This window comes from Penicillium concentricum (genome assembly GCF_028827145.1).
Source record: "Penicillium concentricum strain IBT 3081 chromosome Unknown utg000001l_segment0_segment0, whole genome shotgun sequence".
Classification (NCBI taxonomy): Eukaryota; Fungi; Ascomycota; class Eurotiomycetes; order Eurotiales; family Aspergillaceae; genus Penicillium; species Penicillium concentricum.
The window spans coordinates 4,298,488-4,316,666 of NW_026622754.1; the positions used below are offsets into that span (position 1 = coordinate 4,298,488).

At 48.6% G+C, this 18,179-nt stretch overlaps 8 protein-coding genes across 8 annotated transcripts; 5 read left to right on the forward strand and 3 right to left on the reverse strand.

Moving 5' to 3' along the window:
- Positions 1–109: 109 nt before the first annotated feature.
- Positions 110–1,469, reverse strand: N7517_001640 (uncharacterized protein; the record flags this gene model as incomplete). Its single annotated transcript, XM_056719370.1, has 5 exons — positions 110–598; positions 660–998; positions 1,076–1,143; positions 1,208–1,244; positions 1,308–1,469. 5 exons carry the CDS (start codon positions 1,467–1,469, stop codon positions 110–112), a joined length of 1,095 nt encoding a protein of 364 aa, XP_056583505.1.
- Positions 1,470–2,025: 556 nt separating this feature from the next.
- N7517_001641 (alpha/beta hydrolase) lies at positions 2,026–2,835 on the forward strand (the record flags this gene model as incomplete). The annotated part of the gene is made up of 2 exons (XM_056719371.1): positions 2,026–2,433; positions 2,512–2,835. The coding sequence occupies 2 exons, from the start codon at positions 2,026–2,028 to the stop codon at positions 2,833–2,835; spliced, it is 732 nt and encodes a 243-aa protein (XP_056583506.1).
- A 2,167-nt stretch (positions 2,836–5,002) lies between these two features.
- N7517_001642 (uncharacterized protein) lies at positions 5,003–5,377 on the forward strand (the record flags this gene model as incomplete). The annotated part of the gene is made up of 2 exons (XM_056719372.1): positions 5,003–5,067; positions 5,221–5,377. 2 exons carry the CDS (start codon positions 5,003–5,005, stop codon positions 5,375–5,377), a joined length of 222 nt encoding a protein of 73 aa, XP_056583507.1.
- Positions 5,378–5,728: 351 nt separating this feature from the next.
- Positions 5,729–8,376, reverse strand: N7517_001643 (putative dynamin GTPase; the record flags this gene model as incomplete). Its single annotated transcript, XM_056719373.1, has 4 exons — positions 5,729–5,916; positions 5,979–6,120; positions 6,170–8,262; positions 8,325–8,376. 4 exons carry the CDS (start codon positions 8,374–8,376, stop codon positions 5,729–5,731), a joined length of 2,475 nt encoding a protein of 824 aa, XP_056583508.1.
- A 1,881-nt stretch (positions 8,377–10,257) lies between these two features.
- On the forward strand, positions 10,258–12,406 carry N7517_001644 (lysine--tRNA ligase KRS1; the record flags this gene model as incomplete). The annotated part of the gene is made up of 5 exons (XM_056719374.1): positions 10,258–10,479; positions 10,544–11,281; positions 11,332–11,852; positions 12,011–12,336; positions 12,396–12,406. 5 exons carry the CDS (start codon positions 10,258–10,260, stop codon positions 12,404–12,406), a joined length of 1,818 nt encoding a protein of 605 aa, XP_056583509.1.
- A 592-nt stretch (positions 12,407–12,998) lies between these two features.
- On the forward strand, positions 12,999–14,334 carry N7517_001645 (uncharacterized protein; the record flags this gene model as incomplete). Its single annotated transcript, XM_056719375.1, has 2 exons — positions 12,999–13,241; positions 13,510–14,334. 2 exons carry the CDS (start codon positions 12,999–13,001, stop codon positions 14,332–14,334), a joined length of 1,068 nt encoding a protein of 355 aa, XP_056583510.1.
- Positions 14,335–14,725: 391 nt separating this feature from the next.
- On the reverse strand, positions 14,726–16,284 carry cox15 (cytochrome c oxidase assembly protein cox15; the record flags this gene model as incomplete). The annotated part of the gene is made up of 2 exons (XM_056719376.1): positions 14,726–15,838; positions 15,907–16,284. The coding sequence occupies 2 exons, from the start codon at positions 16,282–16,284 to the stop codon at positions 14,726–14,728; spliced, it is 1,491 nt and encodes a 496-aa protein (XP_056583511.1).
- Positions 16,285–16,621: 337 nt separating this feature from the next.
- N7517_001647 (uncharacterized protein) lies at positions 16,622–18,091 on the forward strand (the record flags this gene model as incomplete). Its single annotated transcript, XM_056719377.1, has 3 exons — positions 16,622–17,135; positions 17,201–17,284; positions 17,340–18,091. The coding sequence occupies 3 exons, from the start codon at positions 16,622–16,624 to the stop codon at positions 18,089–18,091; spliced, it is 1,350 nt and encodes a 449-aa protein (XP_056583512.1).
- Positions 18,092–18,179: the final 88 nt, after the last annotated feature.

Below are 18,179 nucleotides of genomic sequence, written 5' to 3' on the forward strand. Positions count from 1 at the left end.
GCAGCATATTTATACCCTGAGATCTAGCAAACAATCGCTCGGCCTGCAAGCAAACAGATAGGAATACATGGGATTTCAGATGATTCAACATATTGATGATTCAACCTATCTAAGTTGAATCTCTATCAGTTTCGGCGCTTATCATCGTCCAACCCTTGCCTTTTAGATGTGAGCTCCCCCGATTGTTAGGGCTCATATCTGTTAGCGCATAGTTCCCATTACTATGACGAGGCGCGTCGCCGGCTGTGACCGTGACCTTGTTCTCTCCACCGATCAGCCCTGCCTCACCAGCATCAACTTGTGAAAGAGCTCCAGTTCCAGACTGTGTCAGATTTGATTTTGAGATCGAGCGAGCGGTCGAGATCACGCCTTTGGTGAAATATTTGACAATTGGGGCGAGAGTAGGTAGACAGGCGGAAATGACACCAGCAGCGCTCTCAACGACACACCAGGTTTGCGCATCGGCGAGGGTCCAAGCCACATCGGTGATATCGAAGATAAAAATGAGGCTGAAGCGATAGATACTCGCAATTACGACGCTATATCTCGTCAGCACACGCCCAAATATCCGCTTTCCATCGAATTCTGCTGGGAACCTCTTTTGAAGGCATATATGGCACGTACAAACCTCCCGTCAGAAACACGCATATAATTGATACACGCTGCCACAGACTTGCCTGCAACCCCCAGATGAGTTTTGCCGGTAAAGCCAAAATACATATGTCTATCACAAAGTTTGGTACTCCGTTCCCGATCAGTGCCCCCTTGAGAACGATGCAGTGACCAGGAAGCATGGGGTTGAACGCCTTGGCAATTGGCCAGCACTGAAACAAGGCGAGGAAATCCATGGCAATAACCCAAGCGAGAGTAATTCCGCCAAGGACAAGTCCACCGATTTTGACGAAACGGACAGGGAAGATGCGATAGTACATGAGCAGCACAGCAAATTTTATGATGCCGGCTGTTGTAATATAGAGTGGCTCAAAAGCGTAGATCAACTGTTTGGATGTGTGTAATTAGATAATGCCATTGATTGCGCTCTGAAGTTGACCAGACGTGGATTTATTCCTCGTACCTTGAAAACCATAGATTGATCCTCGGCAGGGATGGTATAAGTGTGTGTGCCCATGCCATATTCAATACCTTTCGATATGGTTAGCTCAGATTACGCTTGTATCACACTGATAGATGCTCAATGAAGACCTACAGGCGAGGTTGATTCCCGCAATAATCAACGAAAAGATCTAGCATGGGGTTAGATCGGACTATCACAGACACTGGATCCGAAGAGATCAAGAGCTACGCACCAATCCCACAATCAGAGTCCAGTCATCCACTCCTAGGTGAACGCGCTTCATGCCCCGGGCGACTAGTCTCAGCGCCAAAAAGAAAATGGCCAAGACGGCGAAAACAATACTTGTGATGCGCTGCCTGGGCTGAGTACTCTCATGCGCATCGCTAGAATCCATTGTTATCGCATGACCTTGCAAGAAACAGTTAACAATTGAGTAATTATACTGAAGAAGCAGGGGTAGCAGACCTGAAATAAGAATCGTAGTTCCTCTACGTAGGCTTTGCCATGTGAATCCTTTAGCCCTAGCCTCCCAGTTGTCAAAGTGGGACTTATCCAAGATGCCAAGACCATTTTTCATTGCCAATTACCTAGATAGGTTTAGCATGGTACTATATAAGTCGATTTAATGAATATTTCCATGGAACGACTTGGCTAGTCCCATGGGCAATGTCAATGCTTAATGCTCATTGATCGATTTTCGCCATCAAACAACGCTACCGCGAACCGAGGCCTCACATCAAGCCACTTAGTCTACTCGGTACAGGGAACATCGAGATGGGTTAGGCTGAAATAAGGATGAATTTTTGGCTTGTGTTCCAGGAGACAATGTGTGAACCTACGAGGAATACGCTAATATGCCGACCATTCCGCCCTTGGGCTTTCGTAAATAGTCTTTGTTTCTGGAATCTTTTTCAGAATAATATCTACCTCATAAATCTCAGCCTCTACCAATGACGAACCCAACATTCGTATTCTCCCTGGGTGCCTGGGTCCTCCCAGCCGTCTTTGATGCTACCCGCTCCCGTCTGGAAACCCTCGGATTTCCCTCCGAGTGCCCCGCGCATCCTTCAATTGGCGCTGAGCCGCCTTCTAAGACTCTAGCTGATGATAGTACCTCCCTACGCAATGTGTTGACGAGGCTTGCAGACGAGGGGCGCGACTTGGTTGTGGTTGCACACTCCTATGGCGGCGTGGTTGCTTCCTCGTCTGTCGAAGGACTGAATAAAGCTGCTCGTGCGGCTGAGGGCAAGACTGGCGGTGTTGTGAAGGTTGTATACCTGGCTGCATTTGCCCTAGACAAGGGTCAAAGCTTGTTGGGTATGCTGGGAGGAAACTATCTACCCTGGATGAAGGTCGAGGTAAGCCTATCTTGGAAATGATACATAATTGAAACACGAAATGTGCGCCACAAGAGGACAAAGCTGACTAGTGGATAGGGTGATCACGTCCTGGCAGATGGTGCCGGAGAGGTTGGCTGGCAGGATATTTCTGTCGAGGAGCAGGAGAAGTGGAACGCGCTGGCATCACACACCTCGCGTGCTGTATTCTCCGGCGAGTCCACTTATGAGCCTTGGGTCGACATCGCCTGCGCGTATATTATCTGTGAGCAGGATCGTGCCCTGCCACCCCCATTCCAGGAACTATTTGCTTCTAAGATGGGTGGGCCGGAAAACACTTACCGGCTGCCTAGCTCGCACTCGCCCTTCCTGAGTATGCCGGATCGTCTGGCCGAGGTTCTGCAGCAGATCGTTAAGGCATGAGCCATTTTTCAATTATGATTTAGCTCAATTGCTTCTCAAATTACCACATGCATTATTTAATAAGGCACGGAGTCCCGATTGAGTGAATATCACACCCAACAAACTTATTTTAATTGTTCGTTTTAAGCCCCCACATTGATGTGAGACAATTGCCCCCCCAAATCGCCCCCAAAAGTACTCCGGAACTCTTAGAAAATTCTGATTACATTGCCCCTGAAAAGAATTAGAAAGTTCTTTTGCGGCCCTCGGTTGACTGGATACTCCGCGGAGTATCACTTCGGCAGTTGAAACCAGACCAAAGTACGAATCCATACTTAGGCTGAACCTTGGATAATGTATTACTCCAAGGTGGAGAAAAGAGTGACAGCGAACCAATCATATCTATGGTCGCTCCCAATTTAGGTAGTCTCGTCCCGGTGATCTGGCCCTTGGGAGATTTTTCCGACTGTACGTGCCATGCTTTGCAGGGGTCCTATAGAACAAGGATCATTTTCTAATAAGAAATGAAAAACTGACCCGAAAAAAAGAATGATAATTGTTCCCCGTATCCAAGAATTCTTTACATTTTAACGGGATCTGTAAATCGAACCATCCATCGGTCGATATACTACGGAGTACTCCGTATATAGATCGTTATCAATTGATAGTAATGTATAATATATTTTTGCTGGGCTATGCTATACATTTGTATTTACATTTTCTCTTTAAGCTTACAGAGTACGAACTATCCATGGAATAATTTATTTTCACTTTATTCTCACTTTGTTCTCATCTTTCTCTCAGTTCGTCCTCACTTTTATAAGGTTTGACCTTACTATCTACGGATTTTTACCTTGTTCTTGATCTAATCTACTCTGTCTCTGTTAAAGGTCACGTGACACATATTGTTTGCTCCCGGTCACCTATATAGTAGCTTCCTCTCTCTTCAATATACTTGATCTTTCCAAATCCCATCATCTAGGAGCTCTCCATTTATATCTTCTCAGGCTATGAGCACCTTGACCAGCTGAAGCTTTGTTTAAATTGCATCTTGAACACCTTGGGTCCTCCTGTGACTTCTGTACCAATCAGAGATTTCCATCTGCCCTACCAAGATCCTGTCGCTACATCTCATTCGTCAGCCTCACCCTGTTTTTTGCGAAAGTGGAGACCGCCTTTCAACGATCGCTCGTCATTCGACAAACTCTTTCGCTACCCGTGGGACGACCCCAATTATAACCAATCAACGGTCGACCTTTCATCAATACCCCATACACATGGTCTACTACATCTACTACTTATGTACTCCGTAGGTAGCCATGGAGACCACTTCATTCATCAAAATCGACGGGTACCCTCGTATACCGAGTTCGGAGATCGAATTACCTCACAGACCAGGAGTGAGCCTGTCAACTACCCACAGAGTGTCACCAGCTCACAACCCCTCTTTTACTTCCTGGCATCGCGCATACATTTACAAATACTTTCGGCGACTCAGAACGCAAACTTGCTAAGAACACCCACTTTGGTCCAACATCCTGTTGCTGCTGTCGGCTTTATGCGGGATCAAGCAAAAAAAGTATCTCTTGGCCCTCCTTCAACCATACTGTCTGGTTCAAGCAAATTGACAGCAAGATTTTACATGATGGCTGACATTTACCTAGTGGTAAGAGAGTGATCTATCTCTACTACTATGGCAGGGTGTATGGAGTTGTGCCATCCTACCGGCAGGTTGGGATTTTTCCAGAGCAATTAGAGGCGGTCGATCTCTCACATGTGAACCTCCTTGCTTGGAGGACAACGAAACTATGCTTGCCGTGTTGGGAAGACAGAAACTCAGAGGAGTCTTGGAGAAAGAAATGGGACCGCAGCGATTGTTGGCATTGTCACCGCCCCTCCCAGAAGCAAAAATCTAAGACACCCCTAACGAACAACGGAGGAGTGTTTGACACTGGCATCAGATTCTAAAAGAATGGGTGTGCGGCATGTGCTTTGTGAATGGCCGAGATCATGGATGTTTCTGGATCACAGCTAGGGATCCTGAGAACCGGAAAGTCAGGTGTGAAGACTGCAAAACCCTCTATACAAAGAGGTTGACGAAGCTTTGTCAGAAATCGCTCGATCACACGAGGACAACAGTTTCACGCGGGATCGTATCATCTGCGGAAATTGTTGGCAACTTCGAAACATGGACCTGTTCAAGAAAGATCAGGAGAAAGCTAAGGGACAAACTCAGACCGGTGCAAGTGCGAGGTTAGTCTTTGTAAATAAGCAAGACTACCCACGAATAGACGGACAGTCAACCTGGCAAGAGTAATACGGCGGTGAAAACTTGGGGGATGAGCCATTCGGCCAGACCAGACTTCCCCAGGCATACTTGCTGCGAGTCTATCAGATAGACTACAGCATCCACAAGATCATTGCCGAGAAGATGGAGTTGGATGCTTCGGAGATTGACGATTTGGAGTTGAAGGAAATGACCGAATGGACAGATTTAGCCAGGAATAAAAAGCTCGCCTCAGTTCTTTTCCTTCTGCCCGCAGGTGCCAGCAGTGTTTTATAGCGCAGGGTAAAGCAATTTGTAGATAAATGTGGCGCCGTATGAAACACACACAACTATTTTGCCCCTTAGATGATGAGTTTCTCGATGGCTCTTACAACTTCGATGTATGTAGATGCTGTCAATTGATGGTAATTGGTACAATTTCTTTTTTTGTATTTTTGCTCTGCTATTCATTTGTGCTTACAATTTTCCACTTCATCCATCTCTCCAGCACTCCATCACATTCGAAACACTGTGGAAGTCCACGGACACTCCCTCAGAACAGCAAATTCAAGCCCACATCTGGCTCAATCAATAGCGGTGTGAGTAGCATAAGTCATAAAGACTACAATGACACAACAACTTCGTTAATCAGCACCAATCCTCTTTGATGTCTGCAAGATCAGTTTGATCAACGTCTTCCATCTCCATGTCCTCATCTCGGACAGAATCCAACCATTCTTGGGCCTTGGAAAACTTCTCTCGCTCTTTCAGTAACTGAGCACGGCGATGCTGGCGCTCAGGGTCCTCCGTCATGAGATCGAGACAGCGCGCACGACCTAGATCACCTATTAGTATGATTTTCAACCTTATACTCGACATGCAAAATGGGTATACTCACCGTTATCGCCGAAAATCTCCAGGTCGTCACGAAGAGTATTGACGAGGCCTGCACGGCAAGCCCGGAACAACTTCATGTGAGTCGATTGGCACAAGACGTCCAAGAAACGAGAAGACGCGATATCGTAGTAGGCCAGTGAGCTCTGTGACGGCAATTAGTAAATGTCAGGAAATATTCCCTAGAAGACTTACAGCCATCATCTCAATCTCCTGAGAATATCTATCAGGACCAAGTTGGTCTGACTGGATCTTCTTGATCTTGTCAGATATCCTTTCGTCATTCATATCGTGGCCACGGATTTTGAGCCAACATGTGGCGCGAGCATTGTGCCGACGATCTTTCAACGACTTTGAAGCCTGTTGCATCAAGATCTGGTGTTGGCCCTGGGCCATTGTGAATGGTATCTCGTGTTCCGACTTGCAATAGTCCTTCGCGATCTGAAGATGAATGCGGCGGAGCTTGCTCATAAATTCTTTCAAGATTCTGCTTAGCTCCTGATACAGACCAGTCTGGTGGTACTGTGCAAACTCCTCCTCCAGAGCTTCAACCAGCATGCTGTGGACAAGGCTATGTGTAGCCTTCAGGAATATCTCCATGAGCTTTCCCCAATGCTCAACACTTCTTTTGTTCAAATTTTCAATCGCCCGTGGATCAAGCTGGTTTGGTACACCGACTGTGTTCGACCGAATCTTAAGTTCCGTAAGTTGCTGAAGTGTGATTCGAGCGGACGTGGACCCCTCGAAGTGGGAGGTGCTGTACACAGTCCTTCTAGGAGTTGCTGGTTCGGATGTAGAACTAGCGCTCGCAGGCGACTTTCTCTTCTTGGGTGTTGATATGTTCACGCCCACGATCTTCATTTCACAATCTGAGTCAACGACTTCGGCTAAGTCCTCATTGTCTTTCTGCGCAGCCACATCCAAGATAGGGCGTGTCTTCGCAAGTGCAGTCTGGAGATCCATCACAATCTTGTTCCACTGCTCTTGAAGCGGCTTTCGCTGGGAAGAACTATGCTCGATGCTTGGGGTCCCATCAAACAGTTCATGGATTTTCCGTTCAAGATCCGAGGTTTTGCCCCAAAGGATCCACTGCACATCCTCAGTGGGAGGATTGGGCAATGTCTGCAATTCTGCGTCAATGGCCTTTGACTTTTCATCAATCTGAGCAATGATTGATGGCAGGGATCCTAAGATCTGACGCATCAACAGGTCGGACAATGCCGTTTGAAGTTGGCGGGTACCAAAGCGGTCTTTAAATGAGGCGAGATCCCTTGTCCACAGTGGAGAGCTGAAGAAGATTTCTTCCTCATTCCTCGCTTGAACATGATTGACAAGTGTATCGGGATTGTTTTGAATGACATAGTAACCGTGACCAAGCTTGAATTTGGTTCCGTCCAGAATTTCACGCCATTGGGCAAACGCTCCCCCAGGGGGGCGGAGGTCCGGCTTGGTCAACACCCCAAGGGTACGTTCCTTTGCGCCTTTGATGTCCCGGACGAGGCGAGCAGCACTTGAATTCGTTGCATCATCCGTCATGGGTAGTGTGAGGAGTACAATGCAATGCTCCTGAGAAACATAGTCCTTGACCAGGTTTTCAACTAAATTCACCAGGTATTTTTCATTGTCCTGCTCCGTCTGGCTAATCACTCCAGGCAGATCGTAGAAGGATAAATTGGGAAGACCCGGGCCAGAGATATCCAAACGCACGGCGTTCGGAGAAAACTTGACCTGAGGAGGTGGCATGTCGGCCATAGTTCCGGGCGCGAAGTCCTGCGGATCTGTGCTTGGGTTTAAGATCGCCAACTGGGCACAGAAGATAGCTTTTTTCACTTCCTGTTTATTGTCCAAGGTGACAAAATGTTCATCATCCTGGCCGCCAAGGCCAATCCATGGCCCCAGTGGCTCTGATTTCTTGGGCACCTTCATGCGCTTCGACGGATCGAAGATGTAGCGGCGTGATAAATGGATCACACATTTCCAGAAGTCATTGCTTTCTGACAGATTTATCTCCAATGGGCATCGAGTGCATGTTCCTTCGGATCTAGGTACCTTGATCTCGGAGATACCCTCGATAAGGGAGCTTTTCCCGGTGCTCTGGTCACCGACGACACATATCTTCGGAAGCATGATCTTGCTGTCTTCGATACCCAAATGACTGAGGTCTTGAATCTTTTTCACCAGGTTTTTCATGTCTCTGGTGAGATGTTCCAGAGAGGAACCGGGAATTGGGTGGGTTGAAGTGATATCAGGTATACTGCAAGACACCGGCATTTGAACAGCTAACCCAGCTAGAGAAATGAAGAGACTAATTAGAGAGAAGACATGCCTCATCAAGAGAGACCGGACTCACAAATCGCTGGGCTGGATTCCGACTTCGGAACTCTATCAGGCACGCCTGTCATCGTGGCAGATCAGGGCTGGAGGAGTGATTGTTAGCCATGAGAGCATGGGAGCAGGATACAAGAAGTGGGGCCCAAGGTGACGGGCTGTAGGCTCAGGCCAAGTGAGACATACCAGGAGACACATAAAGATAGCCGATGATGCAAATAACAGATAAGTGCGTTGCTTTAGACCAAGTTGACCGAGAGAGTAAAAGTCGCCGCAGGTGGCGAGGAATATCAGAGTGTAAAGAGATAGACAAGAGTCAAAAGTGGCAGACACAAATAAACTGGTGCCGGCAGATAGGGGAGAAAGGCGGGATCGAGGTCGAGGAGATGGGCGATGAAGAAATATGATGAAGAAGAAATACAGGCAGGCAAGGAAAAAAGGAGAGAAAGATGGTGTGTAGAAAGGGCGAGCAGAATGAATGGGATAGCTAAAGGGTGAGAAATAAAAGAGAAAGAAAGTACGCAAGAGGTTACCACCTACACGAGGGCAAAAGAAGAGATGGAAAACAGTCGACACCGCGTTGTGGCTAAAAGGTGCTACTGGTGGGAATCTCCTTTCTTCCACAGGGACATATCACTCTTCAGCAAGCTTCGTATCTTTACAAGTTGAAGTTATACGGACCCGAGTGATTGAACACCCGCAGTCACCAGGTCACGAAGGCATGGGGTAACAGAGCAGAGATTACGACAAGGGTAGACCAAAATCCCACATGGAAGTATAGTCCCTCGACACAATGTGGTGTTAGCGTTAATCAATCTGTAACTTGACACCTTTAAATGTTATAAAGCTGAACTTGGTAAGAACCGACACTGGCTTGTACGCTCCTTATTGTCCGGATTATACTGCCAAGATCGGCCCAAAGTATTTGGTGTTTTGCTACATTTACGAGGCACTATGCATTGTACCTATCTAGTAGGTAGAACCCAACCTTGGAATGAAATACTGGATTACCTGATTGTTGAACTACCCCAGGGCCCCCGCGGGCCACTGACTCCACGACAGCTGGCTACTCAGGTTGGTGTAAGAACCAGGAAATACAAGCCCTGTAAAACTCTCGTTCTATTGGCCATCTAGTTCATCAAGGTCATGCATTTCATGCTGCCTCTCGGTTAGTTTTTCATATTCGCTTTTCAAGGCAGCATTGATTCTGTCTTCCAGCTTCATAAACCCCTAAAACATAACAACAAAATAGGTATAAGTTTCATTTCTTTCTTTCTCACTGCATCTAGATCGGAACTTTCCGTCCCATAAATTTCAAGCAGATAGCGGGTCTCCTGGTGCCGCTCTGGTAGTGCCAGGGGTGTTTGCCCGGCAATTCAACAAGACCATTCTGAGCTAATTAGGGCTGCTAGCTGCACTGTGGCACTTTATTCCATGGTGGTTTGTTAGGTGCCTGGCCATTGAGTAAGCCACGCTAGCCCAATTGCAGAATTGATGCCCTAACAAATCAAACCACAAATTTCTGGCAGTAGATGATCTATCACTGCTTTGTAAATAAAAGTATCAACTGCGACTACAACTCGCTTTCAAGCTCACATATAGTGCCATAGGGGGAGGAATTGGAATTCTTGGAGAAGGCATATAGAACATCCGTGCCCTAAGCCCTATATCCTAATTGAGTACCTACGAACTATGCTTCACAACGGGGGACGGGGAGTAGAGTCCGGGTAGTAGAGCATAATTTCTAATAAAGATCATATTTACTTAGTTATTTCAGTGCCATTTATGAATCAGTCAAGTTAATAATGAGTCATGAGGGTTGGGTGAGGTCCCCACTTATATAGAGAGTTATATGCAACTGTCCAATCAAATGACATGCCGATCCCGCCCAAAAATTCAAGTGCCTTATCCCACCATCCCACCATCCCACTTTTTGTTCTCTGTAACCACACATCATGGCGGATTCCAACCCTGTTCAAGAGGCTACCGCCTCCATTGCCAACCTTCTTCTCGACGATGTCACCGGCGAGAAAGTCTCCAAGACTGAATTGAAGAGACGCCAGAAGCAGCGTGAGAAGGACGCCAAGAAGAAGGAGAAGGAGGCCGCTGCTCCCCCCAAGCCCAAGGCTGAGAAGAAATCATCTGCCGAGGAGGATGAGGCCAACTTGACTCCTAACGTTAGTGATCTTATTTCTAGGTTAATTTCTGATTTCTAGAAAGCTAATTAATGTGTAATTCCAGCAATACTTCGAGATTCGGAGCAAGAAAATCAACAAGTTGCGCGAGACCAAGCAGCCGGAACCCTACCCGCACAAGTTCAACGTTGATACCGACCTCCGCAAATTCGTTAAGGACTATGAGGGTCTCCAAAAGGGTGAACAGAAGCCCGATGTTACCGTTCGCGTTGCTGGCCGTATCTATACCAAGCGTACCTCCGGCAACAAGCTTAACTTCTACGACATCCGCTCAGAGGGTGTCAAGGTCCAGGTAATGTGCCAAGCACAATTCTCGACCGGAAAGCCCTTTGAAGAGCAGCACGAGCTGCTTCGTAGAGGTGATATTGTGGGCATCGTGGGTTTCCCCGGCCGGACCAACCCTAAGAACCGTGACGATGGTGAACTTTCTATCTTCGCCACTGAGGTTATTCTCTTGACCCCTTGTCTCCATGCCATTCCTTCGGAGCACTACGGCTTCCAGGACAAAGAGCAGCGTTTCCGCCAGCGCTATCTCGATCTGATCATGAACGATCGGTCACGTGATATCATAATGACTCGATCTAAGATTGTCTCTTACATCCGCAATTACTTCGAAAGCCGTGATTTCATTGAGGTTGAGACCCCTATGATGAACGCTATTGCTGGAGGTGCTACCGCTAAGCCCTTCGTAACCCACCACAATGACCTCGACATGAACCTCTTCATGCGTGTCGCCCCCGAGCTCTACCTAAAAATGCTGGTCGTAGGAGGACTTAACCGAGTAGTAAGTGTCTTCCAACGCGTTACTATGCTTCGCTAACCAAAATTTTGCAGTTTGAACTAGGAAGACAGTTCCGCAACGAGGGAATTGACCTTACTCACAACCCTGAATTCACTACCTGCGAGTTTTACCAGGCTTACGCGGATGTGTACGACCTGATGGATTTGACCGAGGACCTCGTTTCGAGTCTGGTTAAGCACGTTACTGGTGGCTATGAGACAGTATTCCACACTCAGTCTGGGGAAGTCTACAATGTGAACTGGAAGGCTCCCTGGCGGCGGGTGGAGATGATGCCTGCTCTCGAGGAGGCTTGTGGCGAAAAGTTCCCCGCTGGTGATCAGCTCCACACCCAGGAGACAAACGAGTTCCTCAAGCGCGTGCTAAAGAAGATGAACGTGGAGTGCTCGGCTCCTCAGACCAATGCCCGCATGCTCGATAAGCTGGTTGGCGAGTTCATCGAGAACACATGCATCAACCCCACTTTCATCACCGGTCACCCCCAGATGATGTCGCCACTGGCCAAGAAACACCGCGAGATTTCCGGTCTTTGCGAGCGCTTTGAGGCCTTCGTTTGGTAAGTTCTCACCCAATTTACATGGGGATATGAACCCTCATAAAACTTCCCTGTTCTCTCCACATTCTTGCTGCTCAAAATTGTTCCAAATTTGCTCTGCCCGGAATTGGCCAATCAGCCTTCAGTGAATCTTTTTAGCTGACTCAATATAATTATAGCACCAAGGAGATCACAAATGCTTACACGGAGTTGAACGATCCTTTCGACCAGCGTATGCGCTTCGAGGAGCAAGCCAACCAGAAGGACCAGGGTGATGATGAGGCTCAGATGGTTGATGAGACATTCTGTCAGTCCCTCGAGTACGGTCTGCCCCCGACTGGTGGCTGGGGTATGGGTATTGACCGCATGGTCATGTTCATTACCGACAACTACAGCATCAAGGAGGTGATGACCTTCCCCATGATGAAGGAGGACAAGACCGCTGCCGACCCCAAGACTGCTGCCGAAGTTGCCGGTGTCGAGCCCAGTCCCGAAGAAGGAATCCGTATGTTATTAATATCAGCAAATTTCCACGAGCCGGTATCACTGACGATGAATATACAGCCCACAAATGAATAAAGTGATATGACTGCTCAACATCAGAATGTTGATGCTATTGATGTGAGATGCGTCTTGGGGTTTGCATACAATTCTCTGTTTTATGACAAATGCAGCAGATAAAATAGGTTCTGAAGAATATCTCGTCGAAATAGCCTGTTTTCAAACAATATCTTTCGTTGTTTGTAATTGATTCAAGAAGAGAGTCAGTATCTACATGTAGGCAAACCAGATATTTCTTCGGCAGGCAGGCCATGGACGCCTAATCAATATTTAGCCCTAAAGAGGTTAGCCAGAGATCGAGCAACTGCTTAATTAACTAATTATACCTGTGATGTGTTTCGAGGTTTCCGATCTGTTTGCTTCTCCTTAAGCGGCAGTATCCTCAAACTACCAGGCGTCATCCGATCCCATGAGACTGTATATAACAATGCCCAGTACAACTTGCATCTGAGAACCTTCATCAACCCCAAGCCTTTTATCTACACCTACCACATATTCATTTCCATTTCCATTTCGTACATCACCACCCTGTTTCTTTTCATTTTGCTCAAAGCAACACTGTATTCAATATCATCAAGTATCATCGAGCACAGCTCTGTTGAAATCATGTCCCGTCATACCATGCCTCTCCCTCGCATCCCAGACCTGAGTCTCCCGTCTTTTCGAGAGCTCGACGAGTCTATCGAAGCCAACAGGCGCAACCAACCGAGCTCGCATATTTCTAACAATACGTATGATGGAACAGATAACAGTTCCTCGTCTTCGCCACAAAATATCAATAACTTTCGCAACCCGTACCCACCCTATCCTGCCAATGGATGGCTGGTCCCGCCTGACCCCAGCCAGAATGTTTGAATTTATCCATCTCTCCCTTGAGATATCAAGCTAAAATCTAGTTAGGCTTTTCGAGAGCCCGGATTTACCTACCAAGATGTGCGTGTGCGTGCAGAATGATCTCTACGAGAAAGAGAGTATTATAAATAGCTGACTTCCAAACAGCAGAGCTCTGCCGGGGTACTTCAACCCAGCCTGAACGTGGAAAGAGGTAAGGAGGAGAGAACAAGGACCTGCGTCTCAAGCCAGAAGTGCAACTTACAAGGCCATCCTATTGAGATAGTTCCCGCGCCCCCAGCTCTCCCTGCGCCTGAAGGAATCTCGGCCATCGCCAAGCCCCACGCAGTCGACTCTCAGCTCCGCGCAGACGACACTCCGCGGGCCTCTATCTCCAAGCGCCCCGATATCATCAACCCCGGAGAAGGTCTCCCCCAATCAAACTCGACAAATCGTGTCAAACCGGCAGCCACCCAATGAGCAGGTTCGCCGCCAAAGGGTCAACCGCAATTCAGCCGCCAACCACCGAGCCCAGAGACGGCGAGTCGGCGTTCATTTCTCAGAGGTGGCAGCGCACACCGCAAAGTGCGACGTATGCAACAAACGCAACAAGAACGGCATGGCTCGTTGCCAGTACTGTGGCTGGCAAATCTGCCACAAATGTCTGACCGACCGAAACGGAGACCGAACTCACGCTTCCTTTGGAGCTACTCATGTCCCCGAGGGCGGCGGCGATATGCCAGTATCTCTGCCATCCGTGGATGGGTATCAAGACCGCCGATCCTCCCAGTCAATTGCAGTTATGACGGCCGCGCAAACCCTGCTGGATCTTGGATCTTTCAGTAACGGAACTGCAACCCCTAGTGGCACAGGCGATGTGGCAAGTAAGGCAACTAGACAGAAAGTGGCTGCACGCGGCCCGGGCTTGCAGCAGCAGGTTGATGCTTTGTCCACTGATTCTGATATGACATTGTCGGTTGTTGGAGAAGAGGAGTGGCCTCAAGATGAGTCTGATTTTCCTATTGGTGAGGACGGTCTGCCCCTTGGGTACGTCATAACACGACGCAACCCTGCGCGTGCTGCAAGACCTTCTACGAAGATGGCGGAGTAAGTCAGTGTGGATTTGACGAGGAAGGGGAGAGTAAGAAAGTATCACTGAGATCTGGAAAGAGTTAATGTAAGAAAATGGTGGAAGGCAGGTGTGAAAGCATCGAAGATGAGGAGAAGAAGTGTGAAAGGGGAGAAAGAAAAAGAAGAAAGGAAAAAGGACGGCTTGGCGCGCTTTGAGAATATCAATTTGGACTTAGGCAGATCAACCAATAAACTTCGTTTAAGTTTCAAAATGTGTTTTTACAATGAGTAGTAATGCTAGATAGTTATACAATAAGACTCGAGAATTGCTCGAGTCAACAGATGAATGGAGATGGTATCGTATCAATGACCAGGGCAATTGATTAACTCAATCCCGGTCGACGTATTCATACACTCGAGAGGCAAAGGTATTAGACTCTCTTCACAGCAGAGGCAGCAGTGCTGGAGAGCTGCTGGGACCGAGCTTTCACGGCCATCTGCAACAGCTTGGCTGTACGCGATGGATGCCAGACTCGGCTGCCCAAGATCATGACCCAGGTCAGGAGGAACAAGCTGCCAGCCTGGTGGGCGGAAGCAAGGGGAGTGGGAACAAGGTAGAGAAGAGTAGTGATACCGAGTCCGACTTGGCAACAGGCGAACGCAAACACGCCATGGACGCCCTTTCTAGCAGGTGCGGGCAGGAAGCGCTTCATCGTGGGCGAGCGGCGGGTGTAAGCCATCAAAGCGCAAATGACGGTGAAGGTAGTGACTGCGAGGACGCGGTGGTCAAGCTGAACAAGAGAAGGATTCTCGAGCATGTTGCGCCACCAAAGATCGGAGCGGTCCTCGTGGCGGGAGTAGCGGGCATCGAACAGCTCCTCCTTTGGAGGTGCGAGTCCCTTGCCCATCCATGGGAATTCGTTGTAGATAAGTCCAGCATCAAGACCAGCGACGAGACCGCCAGAGATGACAGTTGTGAAGACCAAGAGAGCAATGCCGGCGACTGAGCGGCGGAAGAAGGCCAGCTTCGGGTCACGCAGCGCATTCAGCTGGTTGATTCCAGCAGCAGGATCGGCCATCAATCGGTGGGACCGCATGATAGCAAGACCGTTCCACAACATCGCGACGTAGCAAACGAAAGCAGCACCCAAGTGAGCAGTCAGACGGTACTGGCTCACTCGCGGGTGACTGCCCGGAGCAAAGAGATCATCCTTCAAGCCAGACTTGACCATCCACCAGCCAAGGAATCCCTGGAAACCAATAAGACCAGCAATTCCAAAGAGACGCCACGCCATGGGCGTGGAGACCTTCTTTCGGGCAACGAAGTAGACTGCAGGCAGTACAAACGAGATTCCGACAAACCGGCCCCAGAGCCGGTGAATCCATTCCATATAGTAGATCGACTTGAACTCGGAAAGAGTCATGTTCGGGTTGAGCAATTGAAATTCGGGAGAGGCGCGGTACTTAGAAAACTCATCCTCCCAATGTTCCGCATTCATTGGGGGAGGGAGCCGGTAACAGGTCGCCATTCGGTGATGCTCAATCTGTGCCAAAATTTGTCCCGTTAGCATTGGAAGCTCAATTTTCGTGAAGAACAAGCATTCCAGTCCACATACCCTGATTCCGTTAACCGTGTCAAACCACCGAAGACCACAATTCCAAAAACACTGGCCGCGCTGCCTAGAAGCCAGTAGCCAACGGCCTTCTCGCTAATTTTGGGGAAGCTCGATTTGCCTTTCGCGGCGCCCTCGGCCGTCTCTGCAACGGCCGGTGCGGCATTTGACCGCTTGAGACTGGAGGTGAAGAATTCACGGTTCTTATTGTTTAGAAGGGTCGATTTAGTGGGTTGACGGAACTGGAGGGCACCGAATTGGCGGATTGATTTGGCTGCGTAGCCCTGACTTGGAAGGGATTGAGATGTGAAAAAGTCTTTGGCCAAACGAGGCGCAACACTCCGCCATAGCGACAGAGAGCTCCCCAGAGAAGCCATGATTAAGGCAGATGAGTGAAAGAAGAAAGTTGGTGAAGTTCGGGGATTGTACGATGTCGCGGAATGCCTGGGCCAATCAGCTGTGGAGCATTTGTCGGAGTGGAATAGTGCTGTCAACAGTACACAACATTTGGCTGTAGCATTGTATTAATAATTGAGAAAATACTGACATCTACATTGTTCGATTTCAAATCGACCGTTGGTATCCATATACGGGCCTAATATCGATGTTGGTGCCTCAGGCGGCGATGCCTAGGGCGTTGTGATCGCCGCAGCTCTAACCGTCAGCATTGTATTGATCCGCATCACTTGACTTTCTTCCCAGCGCAGCGCCAACATGTCCTACGCTCTGGAATCTAAGAAGCGAAAGTTTCACCGTGTTCTCGAATCAATATCCAAGCCTCTTACTCCCGATAACGCGCCCAAACCAGCCCCTGCGACGCCGACGACGGTGCAAGACCGTATCTCCGCCAACTTATCGATCAAGAAAGTACGCTTGGCCAGTGCCGACCATTCGGAGCTCACAGCGGTGCGCAACTCAATCAACAAGATCTCCCGACCAGCGCACCGAATTGCGTCCGCAAATTCGAATAAGCGCCCGACCTTTGTTCCTTGGGACCGCGAACGTTTTCTCGAGCGGTTAGAGACCTTCCGCCGTGTCGACCGATGGACTTCAAAACCAACTCCGATCAATGAAGTACAATGGGCGAAGCGTGGTTGGATATGTACGGATGTCATGCGCGTCACCTGCGTGAGTGATTGTGGCGGCGCAGTCGTTGTGAAGCTTCCTGATGAAATCGATGAGCTCGATGGTTTCAACATTGAGAAGGTGGAGGAGCGCAAGGAAGTCCGTGAGTAATCCAGCATATTCCTGATCCAGCTGAATGAAGTTATATGCTAACCTAAATACCTGCAGGCGCGAGGCTGGTGGATGAATATGCGAAAATGCTAAGTAATGCTCATGGCGAAAACTGCCCATGGCGAAACAAGAGCTGTGATGGTGAGTCTGAATAGGACACTGAGAATCTTTCGTCCCATGACTAACATCAAATTAGCAACTATCCAACATCTTCCTTTGACAAATTGTGATTCTGCCCTATCGGGTCTTCACAAACGATATACAAACATCTCGGAAATGGGCGATAAATTACCAGCCGATGATATCATCCAGACTCCAGAAGGGCTTGACCTTGATGTCCTTATCAAAGGACTTCCCGAAGAATGGTTCAAGGAGGCTGAGAAACCCGCTGTACCCACCGATGGAGAGACTCAGCCTACCAACATCGACACCCAAGACTCAACGAAAACACCTAAACCTGTCAATCGAGCCGCGCTGGCGCTAGCATTGCTCGGCTGGGATACTGCCTCTGATGGAGCTGCGGGTTTAGTCGGATGTGGTGCGTGTTTCCGTCGCCTGGGGTTATGGATGTACAAACCCAAAGATAATGGAGACGTGACCGTCTATACTTCCCTCGATGTGGCTGATGAGCACATGGAGTATTGTCCCTGGATTGACAAGGTAGCTCAAAGCGGCACTGGGCGGCCCAACGAGAAGTTGGCGGAACTACGCGCTGGGTGGCAGATCGTCGCGGAGGCCGTAAAGGTCAAACACCGTCGCAAACTTCGCACTATGGCTTCCACGGATACATTGCGGACGGACCCAGGCACACCAACCGAGACTGCAGGCGAAGAAGAAAACGCGGATGCGAAAAAGAAAGCAGACCGCGAGTGGTGGGCAAAGATTCGACGAGTGAGGCAGGTTTTGACGGCCAAGTCGCCAAAACGGAAACCTGTCTTGCCTCAATGATCTTGCACTCTGATCTTCATTTCTATTCAATATTACATTAATTGGGAGCGTGGGTTTTATTCAGAGAGTCAAAATGCATCTTTCAGCG